The 14631-nt window shown below is 46.8% G+C and overlaps 1 protein-coding gene across 1 annotated transcript in view; it reads left to right on the top strand.

The window, feature by feature from the left end:
- B4galt1 (beta-1,4-galactosyltransferase 1) overlaps positions 1-14631 on the top strand; it is a 49885-nt gene that overhangs the window by 18182 nt on the left and 17072 nt on the right. The window contains exon 2 of the mRNA XM_028779132.1: positions 12147-12382. Within this exon, the coding sequence (XP_028634965.1) occupies positions 12147-12382 (236 nt within the window). The remainder of the gene's footprint in view (positions 1-12146; positions 12383-14631) is intronic.

Here is a 14631-nt window from a genome sequence, read left to right as displayed (position 1 = left end):
CATCCTCCCACCAGCTATGTGTGGGATCACCATCCTCCCACCAGCTAAGTGTGGGATCACCATCCTCCCACCATCTATGTGTGGGATCACCATCCTCCCACCATCTATGTGTGGGATCACCATCCACCCACCACCTATGTGTGGGATCACCATCCACCCACCATCTATGTGTGGGATCACCACCCTCCCACCAGCTATGGGGTTTTGCCACTTGCTAGTGATAGCCTGTTGATTCTGACTGCCCAGAGATATTCCATGGTATCTACCTACTCTGGTTTTCTCTCCTGCCTTTTCCTTAATGGCAAACATGCAGACTGCTTCCTACACTGCTTGCCCAGATCTGCACCCCATATCTATGCAGAGCATCCTTGATACAGGACACTGGGTACACTGCTTGCCCAGCTTTGTGTAGGATCTGAGCATTTGAACTCAGGTCCTCATGCTTGCAGTTAATGTTTTCTCCACCGAGCCGTCTCCCCAGCCTACCATGGGGTTTCTAGGGGCCTTCTTTCTGGGATTGACAGCTAAAGGCAGGTACACTTTATACAAGTCCAGGCTAAGGGGTAAAGGAGGTAAATCTCTGCTTAGGATTGCACCAAATGAAGTAGAAATTCATTCTTGGATTTCTTTCATAAAGGCGACACCAAGCTACAGACTCTTAGTCCTAGAGCCTAGTCTCTGTTATCAATGATGATGGGAACCTTTTTACCTTTGGACAGAAGTAAACTGTCAGTTTACTCTAGTTCTGGAATCTCCAAGAAGTTTCCCTGCACTGTCTTGCTCCTACTGCCGCTACTGAATTCAAGAGTCATAACCAACGGACAGACCTGAGAAGAGTTTAGCTCAGGAAAGTCAAGTAAGACCCAACTTTTATGCTGCCTCCCTCAGTTTACCCCCTGGAACCTGAGATTGAGAAGGATTCAGAGACAGAGGTAGGACATAGCATGGGGATAGCAGAGGCAGGACTGTTAGGATCTCCTGCCTTCCGTGTAGCTGTATCGTGACCATCAGAACCCTAAAGGTTTATTAAAGGCAAGGCAGGGCGGCTCTTCAGACCCAAGGCTGCTCCTGAGCAACTCTGTTAGCCCTTCTAGTCTTAACTCTCTTCACATGGAGGAACCGTGGTCTCTCCTCTGGCCCTAGGCAGAAGTCTTTAGGGTCTGGTTTGAAGTGGGTTCTGACCCTTCAAGGCGATATAATCTGGTCATAACTTTGTTCCTTTACTTATATTTATAAGTCTTTTTGTTTTTCTTTTGTTTTTTCAAGACAGAGTTTCTCTGTGCAGCCCTGGCTGTCCTGGAACTCACTCTGTAGACCAGCCTGGCCTTGAACTCAGAAATCCGCCTGCCTCTGCCTCCCAAGTGCTAGGATTAAAGGTGTGTGCCACTACTGCCCGGCTTATTTATAAGTCTTAATGCATTTAATGACAGCTCCATGGATTGGATGGCCAAGGCTGAGACCTTTCTGGTCATCCCACTGCTTGAATCAAACTTTGAGATTTGAAGATTGGGCTTATTCTCACAGGAAGGAATCACATAGGGTGAAGAGCCTGGTTTGTATGGCAGCCTGAGGCTCCAATGAAGCTAGGCTAGCCTTTGCCACAAACTCAAAATTAGAGGCCTGTAGCCTGGAGAGAATTTACATTTAAAATTTAGACTTATTTTGAGCAATATCGGCAGCTGATGAATCAGAAGCTGTGCCTGGAAACAAAAGGCTGAGGAGTCCAGAAATGAGTGGCTTTGCTGTACGAAACCCTGCCTCAAAACAAAACTAAAGCCAGTCAGCCAGTCAAGCAAACAAAAACAACCCCAGCAGTCATATCAAGATGCAGCTTCCTGGGGCCAGAGAGACGGCTCAGTGGCTAACATTAGCTGCTACTTTTCTAGAGGACCAGAGTTCAATTCCCAGCATCCACACGGGGAGTCATAACTGTGTATATATGACGCCAGTTCCAGGGGATCCTATGTCCTTTTTTTTTCAGTCTCTGAGGGCACTAGACACACATGTGGTACACATACATGAAAATAAAACACTCATACACATACAATTAAAGAAATTTAAGCCGGGCGGTGGTGGCGCACGCCTTTAATCCCAGCACTTGGGAGGCAGAGACAGGCGGATTTCTGAGTTCGAGGGCAGCCTGGTCTACAGAATGAGCTCCAGGACAGCCCAGGCTACACAGAGAAACCCTGTCTGGAAAAACCAAACCAAAAAAAAAAAAAAAGAAGAAGAAAAGAAATTTAAAATCAAAGATGTGGCTTTCAGGGCTCCTGAGAATGTCTAGGTGAGCAGATACATTTCCCAGCATGACTCCCCTTCACTGTGCAGCTTGAGTATAATAGATGGGTTTCTCTCCAGCCTTTGAAAGCCAACCTCAGTGCTCTAAGGTTGGATAGGTCTTTAATGATATAGACAGCCCTGTGCCACTGTGTGAGAAATGGCAGTTCCATGAACTTGGTGCCTCACTGTTGGTGAAGCTACTTCCTGCACATGGAAGGTTACAAAGTGGGGCTCTGTGGGCATGTGACAAGGCTGTGCCAAGCAGAGAGATAGACAGAGGAAAAACCATCCCCACGGTGATGCAGCTTTCTGCTTGACCTTCTGGTCTTGCCTTGTTGGCCTGGTCTGGCAGATTCCTTTATTTTTTGATCAAATACTTTGCGTGTGTGTGTGTGTGTGTGTGTGTGTGTGTGTGTGTGTGTGTGTGTGTCTAAGTGTAGAGTTCTTTTTCCACAGATGTGTTCTGTTTCCTGTTAAAAATGGGCTCCCCACCCCCTCCGGCTCTAACCGTGGATGATGAGAAAGAACAGTGGGTGTTGAGCTTGTGTTCTCTGCGTGTGCCCGAGACATCATGCAGGGAAAGAGAATGTTTTCCATAGCCCAGTCCTCTGATTTGAACAGGCAGAGTTGTACACACCTGGAATCCCGGCACTTGAGATGGAGACTCGGGATCATTTCAGTCACACAGTGAGTTTGAATCTTGCCTGGGCTGTGTGAGAATCTGTCTCAAAATAAATCAAAAACTATATGATCTGAATCTTATTTTTTTGCTTTTATTTATTTATTTAGAGTATGTGTGTCTTTGAGTGTGTGTTCCATGGCACACTTGAGGGCAACCTATGGAAGGTAGTTCTCCCCTCCCCCATTAGGCTTGCATCATTAGGCAATAAGAAACTTTACCTGTTGGGCCATCTTGCCAGCCCTCATTTGAAGTTATATTGGAAGATGTTTTCTTTCGAGGTAGAACTATAAGCTGGGAACACCTTTCCTGGGTTATAGTTGAAGTGATTTTTAGTTCAGCTTTAAAGACATGCCTCAAAGGTACAATAAATGACACAAATGTATGACTTAAGAAGCAAATTATGAAAAAAAATTACATTTAAAAAAAAAGCCAGGCGGTGGTGGCGCACGCCTTTAATCCTAGCACTTAGGAGGCAGAGGCAGGCGGATTTCTGAGTTCGAGGCCAGCCTGTCTACAGAGTGAGTTCCAGGACAGCCAGGGCTACACAGAGAAACCTTGTCTTGAAAAACCAAAAAAAAAAAGAAGTAAATTATGCTGGATGTAGTGGTGCACACCTTTAATTCCAGCACCCTGTAGAGGCAGGCAGATCTCTGGGAGTTCCAGGTCAGCCATGACTGCAGAATGAGACCCTGTCTTTAAAAGGGGGCAAAAAAGATAAACCATTTATAGTGCCTTTGAAATCTTTGTGAGTCTAAATTTTTTTTTGTTTTTTTGTTTTTTTGTTTTTTCGAGGCAGGGTTTCTCTGTGTAGCCCTGGCTGTCCTGGAACTCACTCGGTAGACCAGGCTGGCCTCAAACTCAGAAATCCGCCTGCCTCTGCCTCTCAAATACTGGGATTAAAGGCATGCGCCACCACTGCCCAGCCTAAATTTTTTTTAATTAAAAATTTAAAAGGACATTCTCTTTTGTGTGTGTTTGGGGAGCACAGACCATGCTTGCATGTGGAAGTCACAACTTGAGAGTGATAGACAGTTCTCCCCATCCTTCTCCAAGTTCAAATTCAGGTTCTCAGGCTCTGCAGCGGGAACCTTCATCCACTGAGCCATCTCACTAGCCCAGGTCTTAAAAAGCAAACAAGCTAGCATGTAGCATGTTCATTAATTTATGTGATATGTGTTTGTGTGTATGTGTACATGTGCCACAGCACAGGTGTGACAGTCAGAGGACAACTTGGAGGAGTCGGTTCGCTCCTTTCCCCATGTGGGTCCAGGGGATCATGCTCAGGACTTCAGGCATGGTAGTGAGCACCTCACCCTCTGTGCTGTTGCATTGGCCCTGAGTTAGATTTTAAAACTCAGTAAGAAATACTTTGCATGGGAATTGGGAGTCCATTCTGATGTTCTTCACCTCACGTGTATCAAGTCTTGGAGTTATTGATGCAAGTTTATTGTTTATGTCAGTAGCAGAGCTGCAGCAACAGTGCAGGGCCAGTAAGGATTTTGTTTTGGGGTGGTTGTTTTGTTTCGTTTGTATGTTTGGGGTTTTGGTGGTGGTGGTTTGTTTGTTTGTTGGTGTGTTTATGTGTTAGAAGAAGAGGGAGCTCACTGGCATGTGGATACAAATCTGTGTGATGATTCCCTCCCCAAGGGGCACCAAAGGCCCAGCTGAGCTAGTCACTTGTCTGCAAACCCTTCCTCTCTTCCCTGGCACTGGTGGTGTTGCCCTGTCTTTGGTACCAGTTCACCGTGCTCATATTCCCCACCATGGTCTGTTCTGCTGCTCTTCCTAATGTTTTGTCTTGTGCTTTCCCTGGCTGCCACACTGAGGGCAACCAGCCACTTCTTAGCCCACCTTCTGTATGCCTGGTACTACTTGGTACATGGTAATTACTAATGAGGTAAATGTTTGAGTGAATTTGGCATTGTGAATGTTTTGAATAAGTGGATGAAAATAAAGAACAAACCTGGGAAGGCCTCCTAAGGGGGTAATGTCAGAGGCATGAGTAGGTTTGGTGATAACAGTTAATCAGTTAGTGTGCATACCTAGAGAGCTTGTCCTCCTCCAAGTGCTGAAGGAAAGGTTTGGGGTGAGCTCTCTGTAGCAGTTAGTGTTCTCATTTTTTAAAGACCACCGGAGTCTTGTTTTGTTTCTTTTGGTTATTGTTTTTGAGATAGAGCATCAAGTAGCACAGGCTGGTCTTTATCTTCTTTTTTTTTTTTTTTTTAAAGATTTATTTATTTATTTATTTATCGTATATGAATACACTGTAGCTGTCTTCAGACACACCAGAAGAGGGCATCAGATCTCATTACAGATGGTTGTGAGCCACCATGTGGTTGCTGGGATTTGAACTCAGGACCTCTGGAAGTGTAGTCAGTGCTCTTAACCACTGAGCCATCTCTCCAGCCCTGGCTTAATAAAATCTTCCCTAAACCCAGACATGCTGTTGCTAGCTTCCTAGTGCATTCCTGCCCTTTGGGATCACAAAGGTACAGAGAGGAAAGATCTCATACACATGCACGCACGCATGCACACACACACTGAGTGGGTGGAACAGCATGTCATTGGGGGAAAAGGTCAGAAGAGGGTCTAGACCATGAGATCTGAGACCTGGCCCCAGAAGACAAACAAATACAAGACCATAGCTCTTAGGGTGATTGCCTCCTGGGCTCTGTCTTCTCCTATATGTTCCCCAAATGGTGGGATTTCTTGCTCAGAAAATTTTCAGAAGAAATTTAGGGACCTGATCCTTGACTGTCAAGAAGGATATTTTAAAAGTAAAATTAAAAAAAAAAAATCAGTCCACTATCAAAATCCACCATGGTTTCTTATTTTCCTGGGGGCAGGGCGGGGGAGACATTTGAACAGACTGAGAAGCACTCAAATCGTGGAAGCAAGAAGGCTCCGCTAGAGGGTTGTGTTAGCTTGAAAGATGTGGTTTCAGCATTTCTTAGTCTGGTAAACTGTTTTCACAACTCAACCTCAGGCGAGGATTATTTCCTGAACCACTCACTGGCCGGTCAGCTGGGAATCAGTGAACTAGATGTTCCAGCCTGTTTTGCAGAGGCTAGAGGATTGAACCAGTGCCCAGCCAACATGGAAGTGAGATGTGAGCCTATATTAGGGTTGGCTTAGATTACCCCTGTTTTTGTTGTTGTTGCTAAGAAGATTAAAGGTAGATAAAGGCAGGTGTATTAGACAGCAGCTCTCTGGTGAGTTCCCCGATCTCACAGCTGGAGCTCAGTGAAGTCACACATCCAGGCTAAAGCGAGGAGGTTTTACAGAACTTAGGTGAGGAGTGATGACCTGTCAGCTAGGAACTGGGGTGGTGTCCATGCACAGTCAGAATCTGAGCCCGTGGGCGGGCACTCTTGGGTGGGTTGCCGGAAACGCTAAGGAGTGATGTTAGCCTGGAGCTTTCTCCAAGCAGGCGGAGTTGATAGAGCGAGGGCTAATGGGCTTTCCCAGTTTGTGCAGGAACTGAGCAGGAGTTCCAGCCTAACGATAGTTGTTGTTTTGTTTTTTCAAGACAGGGTTTTTCTCTGTAGCCCTGGCTGTCCTGGAACTTGCTCTGTAGACCAGGCTAGCCTCCAACTCAAAGAGATCCACCTGCCTCTGCCTCTGCCCTGCCTCTGCCTCTGCCTCTGCCTCTGCCTCTGCCTCTGCCTCTGCCTCTGCCTCTGCCTCTGCCTCTGCCTCTGCCTCTGCCTCTGCCTCTGCCTCTGCCTCTCGAGTGCTGGGATTAAACGTGTGGCCACCACACCTAGCTTAGCTCTGCTTTTGATACATACATGGGCTTATGGGTGTTTGGGTTTGCCTTATCCTTCAAGGAAGCAGTGGAATTTACAAAGTTGAACTCGCACATTGAAGTTATTGAGCAACTTACACAAGAGGCCATGACCTGAACTCCCAGCCGCGAGATCCACGTGGCAGTGCTTGGGCCTGGGGAGCTGAGGACAGCTCACATCTGTGCTTATGTAACCCTGCTTCCCAGCTTTCAGAGCCAAGAAAACACACAAGCCAGCCCAGCAGGGCTGAGAGCCTGTAGAAGCACACGCCATGCGCCACACAGCGAGAATGCCTCGGCTCAGCCTGAGGATTATCGTGAAGTACTCAGGCCTCTGCTGTCTCTTGTTCCTTTTCCTGTGTTCATAGGCAGTTCGGAGAACTGGTAGCAGAGGCCCCTGTTTGTGAATGGTATCAATCCTTGCCTGCCTGGAGTCTTGTAACTTTACTTTTTTCTAGTCCTACTTTTAATGATGGTTCTTAAATACTTTAATCTTCCTTGTGGGCCACCAACCACCAGAGGTAGTGGAAAAGAAAGGATCCGGGAAGTGGACCTGTTTAGAAAGGTTCTTTGGAACAACTCCCGTCTGTGTTGTCTAGAAATTGGCAGTTCACTTCACAGGTCAGCAGGCAGCGGCAGCTCGATCCACTCGAAAACACCTCACAGATACACCAGCAGTCCAGTTCAGTAGAGTCAGGTTAGCAACAGTGGTGACACAACTAGCAGAGACAGCCAGGCCTCCTTGAGTCAGCAGGAGGAACCAACAGGAACACCAGGAGAAGTTCTCTAGCTGTATCCCTTTCAGGGAAGATCAGTGAAGAGTTGAGACCCACAAGCGTTGCACAGCTAGCTCTACCAGCAAGCCAAGCTCTGTCTCTGTCACTCTGTGGCGTCTTATTTATTCTCTCCACACATCATGTGTCCTCCACGTGCCTTGCCTCAGCACATGCATCCAATCAACCCTGGTCCTTGGAAGCAGCAAAAACCAGAAGTTTTTTGGTGCATTTCTCTCTATGGTGTCTCAAAGAATCCTTCATCACATGTCCTTCACATGCTTGCTTTAGCAGAACATCCTCTCCTGTGTCTGCTTCATCGAAACATTCCTTTATGTGTTTGCCCCAATAAAACACTATCTAACCGACTTTCCAAAGAACCCTTAAGTGTCCACTTCAGAGTCGAGTTTCTCAGATTTTTCTCATTGAGGTAGAGCTGGGTGTGCAGTGGAGGCTAGCCCTACAGTATGGCAGGCAGGAGGTCTGCAGCTTCCTGGCTGAGGAGCGAAGGAGACAATCACCTATGGGCCTGCTGCTGCTGCACACTCTTCACTGGAGAGGCGTGAGCTGCAGGATTCCCAGAATGTGGGGGTGTCAGAGAGGTGGGGGTGGGGTGAGGTACTCTCCATGTATTGGGGACATGATGAGCTGTGAGAGGGGTGAGGAGGGGAGGATGGGCGTGAGAAAGGCTCATCAGTGGCCAAGCTCTGTGGAGCCATTGGAAGAGCACATCCTTGGTCAGCTGGTGACCAGAGTGTTTTCATTTAGATTTACTACATATCCAATAAGGAGCTTCTGGGAGGTGAGAATATTCTTGTCTGGGCTCTTTCTCCAGTTCCCTCAGCTCACCCTTCTTTAGCTGGCATACAAATTGGCACTCAGTTTGGTACCCAGAAAGCCCTGACTGACACAAATGTTCTTGACTTATCAACTACAAGGAGCGTTTGAATGAAACAAATGCTTCAGAATAAAGGCTGGTTCGTTCTTGGTAGGGTCCCAGGGACTTGGTCAGCATTATTGATACCGTGTGTGTGTGTGTGTGTGTGTGTATGTCACATACATGCATTCGTGTGACAGAGGCAGACAGAAACAGAGAGAGAGAGAGAGAGAGAGAGAGAGAGAGAGAGAGAATGAATGAATGAATTGGAGTTGAGTAGGAAGAGGTGGGAATGAAGATAGACTGCCCATGTCTGCTCCCTGGCTGGGTAGACAGCAGTGTTGCAGCAAGGGATCGTTGGAGGACAAATAAGTTAGACAGTAGGTGCCAGAGGGTATTCTGACTGGTGTTATCTGAGGTGGGTTAATTAAGGTGTCTGTGCACCTAGGTAGTGAGCAGAGAGATGGGAAATGGAAACAGAATTTGGAGAATGGTTATTTCACCTGGGTGAAAAAGGGACAATGATTGTTACCAAGGAAAGAGGCCGAGAAAGCATAGTTGACAGGTAGGAGAGACATGAGTGGACATGGTGCTGGGTAGTTAAGGTTTCTTCCTACCCTTCTATCTATCTAGGATATTCATTTCTTCCTTTCTGCTTGGTCATTTATGCCATCTTGGGAGCAAGAAAGACCAGAAAAGGGTTTTCAGAAGATCCTAGTTTGGGGTCTGTTCTTCCCAGTTTTAACCAGCACTCTGAGCCGTTGGGACTAGAATTCATCTGGTCCAATATTTATAATTTATGAATGGGAGTAGATAGAAATGATCAATGCCCATGTCTGGAGGACAGATAAGTTAGACAGTAGGTGCCAGAGGGTATCCTGAGTAGGTGTTATCTGAGGTGTGTTAATTAAGATGACCAAGGGTCATCCAGTAAACCACTGATGCGGCCGCACTAGGGTACAGGCTCCCCTCTCTTATTTGAGGCTCTTTACCTCAGCATCTTTCCACAGGGGCAACACAGGACACTTTTCGCCCTGCTGGTATGTATACCTGTGGAGGCTTGGCAGACACATGTGAACACCTGTTTTCTGGGTTGGTTTCAGAAAGTATAAGCAAGCCGGTAGGAAGGCAATCCAGATGCCCCTTGGGGTCTTGTCAATAGGGTTTATGTTTTTCAATGCCCCTACGGATGGCATGGGGCCTCCTGAAGAAAGAAGAACCCAGTGATGGGTCCTGAGTTCAGTGTACCTTGGCATCTCCCAGAGGTCTTGTCTTAGGGTTGGGGAATTGAGCTCCTAAGCCTAGTGAGTCTCGTGAGCAAGACTGGGAATCTCTAAGGACCTTTCTTGTCTGAAGGTTCAAGGCTTGTGAAAATGTACCACCAAGTTCTCTGTTGTCCAGTTTACTAGTAAGAGTTATTTGGGGTCTGGAATGAGTCAGTCGGTAAAGTGCCTCCCTTTCAAGCATAAGGACCTGAGTGCAGATGCCTAGCTCCAAGGTTTGACAGCATCCATCTGTAGCGCCTGTGCTGGGGCAGGGAGCAGGAACAGAGACAAGCAGATCCCTAGAGTTCAGCCTGGCGAAGTCATTGAGCTCCAGGTTCAGTGAGAAAACTTATCTCAAAAATTACAATGGAAAGCAGTCAAGGGGGAAAAAACAGTGTTGACCTCTGACTTCAGACTCACAGCCCTGTACACACCCGTAGGTACATACATACACAGCACATGGACACACTGAACCCACAGTCTCTTGAGCTTTTTGTTAATGTCCCACCCAAGATCAGCTGAGTTGGACTGAGACTGTGTGTTTGTGGCAGTGTCCTTAGGAGATCCTCTTGATAGGATTGAGATCTGCTGTACCAGGTGACCCCTAACACTGTCCTCAAGCAGAGAGAGTGCCTGCTCACCTCAGGGCTTCTTGGGAGGTCAGAGCTGGCTGGGACAATAGCAGTATTGTTAAGAACTGGTTCTGCAAAACCCCTGACCTCCAAAAGGGAGGCCACAGGCTGGATTCAAGGCACAGCTCTTTTGAGTTTGAGGCTGTCCTTCCTTGTCTAAGCTCTGTTTCTCAAGAGACTCAAAGGATGAATGCCTGTCTGTCAATGCAAAAGTTAGCTGGTTCAAGGAAGTGGGAAGGGCTAAAGAAATAGTCAACCAAGCCTGGGAAGACGGCTTGAGTGCTTGGCCTCATTGTGTGCCAGGCCGCACAACTTTCACCACGAAGGTGATTTGATCAGTACTGTGTCTCAGAAGAGAGTGAACGAATGGAGGCAGGTCCTGTGGTGAAGGAGCAGGGAGATAAGATGGAAGAGGATCCCCAGAGAGGGAGAGAAGATAGCAGCTGTCCAGAAACGCTTACCAGACAGGGGACAGGCTCATGGCTTCCTTTGCTAGAGGTAGATTTTAGGAAGACAGCTGCACCCTAGGGATATGAGCTACTTTGTTTGTTGTTGTTGTTGTTGTTTGTGTTGTTGTTTTAATCAAAAGGACAGACTGTAGCCTGCACAGAGATGGGGACAAATGAGTGTTTGTCATTCATGTGTTTCAGGTGACTCTGATCTGCTTAGTGTCCCACCTTCTGTGGCTTCCTCCCAGAGTTCTAGTGCCTGATTTGTTTGCCATGTGAAGCTAGACACCGCAGAATAACAGTTCCCCAAATGACGTCAGTTTAGTGACGATGTAGTTAGGAAATTGTGAGGTAGAGAACCTCGAGGGGCTTTGTGGCTGCACAGTTTTTCCAGTGCCCTTGGATGCTTTCCAGAAGCATGATTTAATCTGTGCAGCTCCCATCCTGACTTGTCCTGAGCGTAGTTTTTCTACTGAGCATCTTGCTGGGCTCATGTCTCTGGAACCTATTTTGAGGATGTCTGAGGATCGTGGAGTACTGTGAGCCTGGGCTTACAGTCTTGGGTCTCTGTCTGGACCACTTTGTGCATCCACAGGCTCTTTTCTTCCCTCTGTCCCTGACCATGTCAGAATCTGCTGTCTGCCTTCCCCTAGTCTTTTGAGCCAAGCACTTTCTTACTGACCCATTTCTCTGACTTCTTCTTCCAGGACAAGAACTTTGGAGCCATCCTGACCTCACCTTCTCAGTTCACACTGCTACTTTATCAGCCATATTTCTAAGCTTTTTTTTTTTCTTTGAATGATCCTTCTAGCTCATTCCTTTTGTGTCTCCTCCTTTTACTCTGGGATCTTGGGGCCTCCAGCCTTCTCCTTTGAGTCCCCTCTACTCCCCCGCTGTCTTCATTTTGACTCTGATTTCCTCTACAGTGATTCGCCCACACCACACCTGCTCCTTCCCTTTCCTCAGTTAGATTAGGTTTAGAAAAAGCCGTGTTAGTCGTTTGTCTAAAACCACACAGATGGCAGGTGGCAAAGCTCAGGATTTCTGAGAAAGTGTTTTCTCATCTGTGCTCACCGGGCTGTACCATAGCAGTCAAGTGGTCTGAGCAGAAACTGATTCAGTCTTATAATGCAGTCCGAGGAGGAGGATCTCTTGAATAGGAAATGCTCCGCAGGTAACTAACTGTATGGGTTTGCCCAGGACTGGGAGTTCCTGGAACAAGGTTTCCTAAGTTGACTGGTCACACTAGGGCTGGGCATGAATGCTTTTTCTAAGCACCCTGTCTCCTCCCTCTTCTAGAAGGAGGAGCTGTCCCCTCTGTAGCTGTGGTCTGGTCAGCTAATGCAGTCTGCAGCAGAGTGGACCCTGTGGCTGGCTAACTTCTTCCTTCCACCTCTCTAGTTGGCCCCATGGTGATTGACTTTAATATTCCTGTGGACCTGGAGCTTTTGGCAAAGAAGAACCCAGAGATAAAGATGGGTGGCCGTTACTCCCCCAAGGACTGTACCTCTCCTCACAAGGTGGCCATCATTATCCCATTCCGTAACCGGCAGGAGCACCTCAAATATTGGCTCTATTACTTGCACCCAGTCCTTCAGCGCCAGCAGCTCGACTATGGCATCTACGTCATCAATCAGGTGAGGTTTGGGACCTGGGACAAGGGAGGTGGAACTCAGGCACACAAATGTGTGCTCAGTGAGAGCTGAGGGAAGGGGGTGATCTCAGTTTACAAGGACGTACCAACTCTGTCACTGCTGCTGTCCTTTAAACAGTGCAATGAGCTAAGTGCCAAATGGTATGCTCCCTTGTTGCTATTAGCTCTGTTAACTAAGAGAAATAGATGGGGCGTGCTTGGCTTTTTAGAGGTAACCTTCCAGCAGAAGTGAAAGAAAAAGATATCTCCGATGATTGCAAAGTAAAACACTGATTATTTACCATTTTTAGGTTACTATAGTTTTCTTCCTACTACTCTACTGCTGCTGCTGCTGCTAATAATAATAATAATAATAATAATCACTCCAAAACAATCCATTTTTGTTTCAGATTATTTTGGGGCAACTTTGAAATTTATCCAGCTTGGCAGTCAGTATCATTCTTCTGGGGCATCCTTAAGAGACCATATGTATGTCTCTACAGCCAGCCGTGGGTGAAAAGTCTGCGAGAGTCCTATTCTAGAGCCTCAGAGAGCGATATGGACTAGGCTGAGTTTCCCGCTACACCTCAGATTGTGTGTCAGGCTCTCATCTACTTAGGATACAAATGCTGAAAACTTACCAGCCTCTATCACCACAACCCAGATTCAAATAGATCTAAACCTTTTTAAAGGTTCTTTTGAGGCAGGGTTGCACTGTGTAGCCCTGGCTGTCCTGGAGCTCGCTTTGTAGACCAGGCTGGCCTCGAACTCACAGAGCTCTGCACCTGCCTCTGCCTCCTGGGTGCTGGGATTATAGGTATGCCACCACCTGACTCACATGCTACTTTAAATTGTAAACAAACTGCTTTGTAGCAAAGTCTTCACCTTCCTAAAGTAGTCTGGAAGCTTCACGACAACAGATCTTACAGTTCTTTCAGCACCCCTGTAACTGAGGCAGCTCTCAGCTGTCCCGGCTTCCCTGATGTAATAAAGGAAGCAAAAGAAAAAAAAAAGATAAAAGATAGTAGCAATCTTACTACCTCAAGCAGGTTCAAAGTTTATGTTGAAGTAAAGAGACAAACAGTCTTTCCAAACACATTTCAGTGAAACTTGGCACCCAGGTAAGCCAGGCTCATCAGCACACCTACATTACAGTATATCCATGAATCTCAGTATTGGGGATAAACTTGAGAAAAGTTATATTCATGGGGAAACAGTAGTGCTCATTCAGCATACTGAAAAAAAGCAGTGTTTTTCGTTTTTATTTATTTGATTTATTATTTTTAAGTTCTTGGCGCACGCCTTTAATCCCAGGACTCTGGAGGCAGAGGCAGATGCAGATCTCTGAGTTCGAGGCCAGCCTGGTCTACAGAGTGAGTTCCAGGACAGCCAGTGCTATACAGAGAAACCCTGTCTCAAAAAACAAACAAACAAATAAGCAGAAGTGTGTGATTGGACAATGACTGTCTAATGCTTTTGAAGCTCAGAGGAAGGAGAGAAGGCTGTGTTCTGGTATATCCAGTACAGGAGTTCCTAAATGCGAGGAAGGCAGACCTCATTGTTTTAGAACCTTCCATGCACCAGCACCCTCTGACCTCCGGAAGCACTTCCTTAGCTAGTCTAGACAGCTATTTTCCAAGAATCATCTCCAGTGATGAGTGTTCTATGAGTCACATTTTGGAGAAAACAACCCTAAATTACCCACTCTCTGCCTCCACCTTACTTCCCCTGGGATACTAGGAACTCCCCATTCTCCTTTTACCCCACTTGTACCTTAGAATCAGAAAAGGAATCTTTTTTAGGAGTTGGGGGTGTAGCTCCGAGGTAGAAGGCCAAGCATTCATGTATCCTCAACTTGAGTGCCGTGCCAGCCTTGAAGCAAAGCGAAAAAATAATATACTTCCCCGTCACTGTTTGCTAGGACTTGCCTAGACCCTAGAGGGCAGGGAGTAGAAGATTCTGCTCTGTGTCAGAGAGAAGCGGTAACCAGTAGAGATAAGTACTGGTCACATAAATAACAGTGGGTTGCAACTAAACCCCACTTAGATTCCCAATAATGTCCCCCCACTGGGCCACAATAGCTCTTCTTGAGGCTGTTTATCCTCTTCCTAGTGTGTTTCTCAAAGTCTGGTATCCAGGGCTGTGAGTGAGCCCCACACCAGGAGAACCACTTCCCAGTCTGTGATCATGGGCAGGCCATGTAAGCCTTTGCATGTTGCCTCTGCCTGGTACCTTGCTGATAAATTCCTTATT

This window comes from Grammomys surdaster, unplaced genomic scaffold, assembly GCF_004785775.1.
Source record: "Grammomys surdaster isolate TR1022 unplaced genomic scaffold, NIH_TR_1.0 344, whole genome shotgun sequence".
Lineage (NCBI taxonomy): Eukaryota > Metazoa > Chordata > Mammalia > Rodentia > Muridae > Grammomys > Grammomys surdaster.
This window is presented reverse-complemented; position numbering and strand designations above follow the sequence as displayed.